General features: G+C 47.0%; 1 protein-coding gene across 1 annotated transcript; it reads left to right on the top strand.

Moving 5' to 3' along the window:
• Nucleotides 1-1,291: 1,291 nt before the first annotated feature.
• On the top strand, nucleotides 1,292-4,323 carry LOC144470032 (protein FAM151B). The gene is made up of 3 exons (XM_078180812.1): nucleotides 1,292-1,510; nucleotides 1,772-1,908; nucleotides 2,114-4,323. Exons 1-3 carry the CDS (start codon nucleotides 1,295-1,297, stop codon nucleotides 2,496-2,498), a joined length of 738 nt encoding a protein of 245 aa, XP_078036938.1. The 5' UTR covers nucleotides 1,292-1,294; the 3' UTR covers nucleotides 2,499-4,323.
• Nucleotides 4,324-5,671: the final 1,348 nt, after the last annotated feature.

The following is a 5,671-nucleotide window of genomic DNA, read 5'->3' as shown; positions in this document are numbered from 1 at the left end:
GTTGTTTGCCGTGGACAAACGGCGGTAACGCCGCTAATTATCGTTCGCAAATGTTTCACGGGGACACGGCGGCTGCCGGTCGTCGAAGGCCGTCCACGCGAAATTCTATTTGGGACGCGCGTCGCCGCGGTGTACCGGATGCGCGCCGGTCTCGCGGCTGATTAATATTCAGGGAAACGAGGCTTGGGTTGCTCACGTCCGCGAAAGATCTTCTGGAAAGAGACTGGCTGTCCCCACGGAATCCGCAATGAGGGCTCGAGAGGGCACCGGGGAGGATCCCTGGTGGAAGGTCAGTCATCGTGGACGCGCGCGCGACCTTGATCCGAGGAGATCGTGCGATCGATCGGGGAAACCGCCGGGAACGTGCGACAGTGTGTCGACACCGAAACAAGACTTCGAACAATTTCGATAGAAAACGTGTAAATAAATATTAAAACAACGAGGTTTTTTCCTGTCCCCATGCCGTACTTTATGTTTTATATTTTGAAAATAATAAATATATTTTGATTCAGGTTTTCATTTTAAGTCGATCGCAACTCAAAAAATGTAAGAGGATCGGGTTAACACTTGACGACTGGTTGCACATGTTTTAGTATACAGTTATTAACATCTTTACCGACCGGTAGCCTATAATTCGGCTTTTTATAGGCTGACCAATAATTTTTAATCTATTATCGAAGTAAAAGTGTTAGAATGTACCATTGTAAGCTCCCATGTTATAATACAATTTTTTGAATATCAGATGACAATCGCGATGAATAAAATAAGTGCAATAGATGAAATAAATATTGTCCAATGCTAATGTTATGAAAATTGAAAAATGTTAGTATATTTAATTACCCTGTAATGGCATAAATGGTCGAATGACCAGTCGGTAATGTGTTGCTTTTAATGCTCGATAGGGTTTCAATGTCACTGTCGGCAGGCTTTTTCCCGGTGCGATCTCGACAAGAATGAAAATTTCGCGTCGGAACCGAAAATACTCGGAGCAATCTTCCCGATTCTAGGACGACGTATTCGACAGAGAGAGAGAGAGAGACGCGACGGGGAAAGTAGAGAGAATCCGCGGTTGGTTTCTAGCCTCTTTAGGCCTGATCGATATTCCCGTTGCACGTGTGTGCAGCGGGCCAAAGCCGTTCGTTCGACTTTCTCGCTTTTCCTTCCCCGGCTTTTCGTCGTTCTTCCTCTCATCACCCGACACCGCCGCCCCGGCGGACAGACGGACGCGCGCGGCATCGAATGAACGCGGGCGAGCGAAACTGAAACTTCTGTGCTTTTCTTTAAAGGTAAAGTGATGATGCTGGAGGGCGACGTCAAGATGGGCGTCAAGAAAGATTCGACCAACAAGACGAAGATCCCGATAATGTCTCACGACAGTGAGGAGAGCGATCTGACCCTCGACGAGTTCGTGGAGGTCGCAATTAAGAACGGCACGAAGGGCGTGAAGTTGGACTTCAAGGCAACCGATGCCTACAAAAGCAGCACGGGTGCCTTGAAGAAACTGGTGGACGTACGTATACGCGCCCGTTTATTTTTAAGCTGTTCAATCCTTTTTGCTGGCTAGAGGGAATGCTTCGCCGAGCCTACTCCGATAAAAAGGATATTCTAGGAATCGGCCGGCGTATTTATGCACCGATTAACGATGCTCCACGGCGCACCGGTGCTCTCGGTGAATTCTTATTCTTCCGCGCTCGAATCTTTTCTTTTTTTCGCTGCGGAACGCCATTTACTCGCCACGCCTGCTGATCGATCTCTCTCTATACGATTTCAGGCGAAGTTCCCGGTGTTCATCAACGCGGACATCATCAAAGGGCCCGGTGGTAAAGAACCCGCAGTCGACAAAGCAGAATTCCTGAAGATCGCTAACGAGCACAGCAACCTGACCCTGTCCCTCGGCTGGACCACTGAGTATGATCATCGTTCTCTAGCTTCTTAACGCATTCACGGCCATTTAATCGTCGATTGAAGTAAAAAAAAAAAAACATGTCGATTGTAGTAGAAATAGTATCGTCAGTCGTTGATGAAATTTTTGATGATTGTCGATTTTTCGTGTATCCCGAGTCTTAGTTTAGTATGTAAACGTAGCCGGGATTGATTCGAGAATTGTTTTCAGGTGGAACAACGAAAAACCAGCTTCGTACTCTAACGAGGATATCGACGCCATGAGCAAGACGGTGGCCGAACACGATCTAAAGCAGCAGATCACTTACGCCGTGCGAGCAGCCTTAGCCGAGAACAGTCACGAGCAGATGGTGAAGCTCGTGAATAATACCGGCACGTTAACCATCTGGACCGCCGAGAAGGACAATGTCAACACGACGAAATTGTCGGAGTTGATCCAAAAGATCGGTATCGATAAAATCTACCTTGACCTGCCTGATACGATAAAGACAAAGCTGAATTTGAACGGAGCGCCGAGTATGTCCAGCGCCATAATGACGGTCATCAGCTCCCTCCTCGTCAGCGTGTTCGTCACCCAGACAGCGCTGAGGGGTTGAACAGCTGTCGTCAATCACCCCGTGCACCGAAGAGATTTCAGGGCAGAACTGGGCAAACCGATCCACCTAACGGACAACATTTATCCGACGAGTCTCGTGGATCGCGAGATCTCCCGAGTCGAGAAGGTCTCGAAGGTCTTCTAGATCGCGGGCGCATTCCGTCGGATGGCTCCCATCGAGAACGCTGTCTTACGAAGTGGCAGTGTCTAGGTCGCGACACGGCTTTCCTTATCGGCGCCGCGAGCGCCGGCACTCGAGACACTCGAGACATCTGTCTCTCGCTGGAAGCCTTTCGACGGAAGTTGCCGGAGACACCTCGACTTCTCGGATAAACCCCGCCCGGAGAGAAGGTGGTCTGGACTCGTGGTTATCGACGACGGACCACGATTTTTTTTTCTTTCTAAAACACTGCCCAGTCGCCTCGAAATGTCTCGCGTGACAGAGGAACGATAGGACGAGGTGTGTAAATCGCGCCCGTGGACCGATTCCGAAATGCAGAAAAAGGAAAAAAAAAACAAACAAACAGAAGAAAGGAAAGAAAAAAAATCAAAAGTAAAAAGTCGCCTGCGCGCGTTGCAATCGGTCGCGCGTGGCTGGTTGCAAGGCGCGCGCCCTTTCCTCCTTAGCGTGTAAGCTTATTCGCAACAGATGTTTTCTAAGTATTTTAAGGGAGCTTCGTTTAGGTATACACACCCGCCGACGAGATGTACCACTACCTACCTTACCCCCGCCCCGTTACCACCGGTTCTCCGTGCCCGACCGTCGCGTCCGCTCGGCGAGGACCAGCGTTTTCACCTGGTCGCGACGGTTGTCGTAGATTACCAAATGGACACGCGATATCACATCCACAGTAGGGCATGGTTTCCCAACGAGAGGCGGTTCGAAATCGTTTTTAGTCGAGCGTCGCAAGGTCGCGGGACTTTGTCGAGGTAGAAAACACAGTCTGTCCAGGGTAGATAATAGCGGGCTAGGTTGGGAAACTGTACGGTAGGGGATGCCGACGGTCGAATTCTTGTCCGTCTGTCTCCAATCAATTTGCTCGGGTCGAAGTATGCGGATAGAGTAGGATAATAACATATTGAGGAGCTTGCCCGGAAGAAAAACCTACTTACCCTCCTTCGAGCGACGATATAGCGAGAGAATTCGTTATTTCCACCGGACGATTTTCTTTAATTCCGTTCGAACGCGTCGATGTCGCACACCTGGTGCACCCGGTGCACGTTCCCGTGTTCCGGGCCGCGAGGGTGACATCCGGTTTGTACTGTGCTATATCGTACCTCGTTAGTGTTCACCGACGTATCACCTGTACCTGCCTTCAACATATCTCAGACCTAGGCGCAGAACAGAAACGGTATTAGTCTCTATAAAAGTATCTGTATATATATATGTATGGATATGTATGAATATGTGTGCATATGTATACATATGTGTACGTACGTATGCATATGTATATTGATATATAAATATATATATATGTATGCATATATTATTCTGTAACTTGTATACATGTAAGCCAAAGGATTGCGTACCACATGTTGCCGGCGCATCGCGTTTGATAACGAAACAATAAAATCAAATGGGCAACACCGTTCACCGAAACACACCTGTATCACACCACCGATTTCCATGCGACAGTCTCAAAACGGCACAGTGTTACGACCACATTTTTCGTCGGTATATATATATATTACATATATATGTATATATAGATTTTATCCGCAGGCATTTGATACGTTGATCGCATTTACTCGGTGCAGATTTCAGTTTTTTTAACTCTGGATCGTTGGGAATTCATTTCTGGTCTTGAATAAACGGCATTGATGAAGTTTTTGATATGTTTCTTAAGTAGTAGACACGGTGTCGCGAGTGGTAACGACTGCGCGTTTTGAATAGAGATGAGAGCAGATTAAAGATTAATAATTGTAAGAATTTCTTCGTTTATAGGCAGAGCTGGGGAGAAATCGATATTTCGGATGGATTATAAATATTTGTATCCTCTCGCGTGATTCGGAATGGCGGATAAACTTGAAGAAGTAATTACATATGAATATTACGTGGATCGAATATGTAAATATGTAAATACTATTTCGAGGAAAGCGTTTATTCGGCAAATTTTCTATTGGACAGGAAGTTCGAAACTATTTCAGAAATCTGTTTCCCTTCCCCCCCCCCCCCCCCCCCCCGGCGCTGTTCATAAGCGGACTGGCAAATATTTAGCTGTCTATTTTAAGTTAGCCTGCAACTATTAAGTTAGCTTCGAAGAGTCGCATGTAACAGTGATAAGTTATTCCTGTAGTTTCTATGTTATATTATACTCTAATTAGTTATTTCACACCGTGCAACGAGAACACCACGTTTGTCTGATGCTGCTGAATAGATTCTTTTATTCGTGTACATACAAGAATCGTTTGTTTCTTTTTTTCCGGCAACGATCACTAACTCTCGCGCAACTATTTTCAACTATCGTTACCGCGGCCTTCGATTATGACAGTCGAGAGCAACGCGTCCGCTGCAACGCCGATGCAAAGATTGCAAAATTCGACAAAGTCGGCGCTGGCAGCCGGCCAGCTGGGTGGCCCGACTTAGGTTCATTTATTCGTGCGTATACTATGATAAAAGCCGCGCGAAACCTCGCGGTGACAACGCAGTGTTTTGTTGGCTTGGTCAAAGTCCTCTCGATTTTATGTTACTAAATGACACATATTCGGCTGCGGTAAATCGTCGTTTGAAGTTTGCCAGATCTGCTCGGGAGAAGACGCTCGCTCTTCTGGCCGACCGAATGATTTTCACGAGCTGTACGAAACGACGTTAGGCTCGCTTCGGTTGCTTCTTTCAAGCTGGTCGCCGTGCAAAATCGCGGCGAAACGATTCTCGTGCGCCGCGAGGACGAGATCGGTATCGCCGCCGACTGGATTCGAACGTGACCAACCACGGCGACAGGATTTACAAAATTTCGAGGCACGGATTTGGGTGGTCCGACCTCTAATCCTCTGAATTAATGGATACTCAGGTGACACGTGTAGCGGAATACGTACAGTGCATTTGTCACCAGTCGTTTTTGCATCGTGCTTTCAGTTTCTGTTGATTTTTATGGCAAATCGAAACGAGTACATGCCTTTTAAATTATCATTTTAACATAATAACTTTTTTTTAAACTGGTTTAAATTACTCGA

This window comes from Augochlora pura, chromosome 5 (assembly GCF_028453695.1).
Source record: "Augochlora pura isolate Apur16 chromosome 5, APUR_v2.2.1, whole genome shotgun sequence".
In the NCBI taxonomy this organism is placed as follows: domain Eukaryota; kingdom Metazoa; phylum Arthropoda; class Insecta; order Hymenoptera; family Halictidae; genus Augochlora; species Augochlora pura.
Note: the sequence above shows the minus strand (reverse complement) of the source record. Positions and strands in the feature narration are given on the sequence as shown.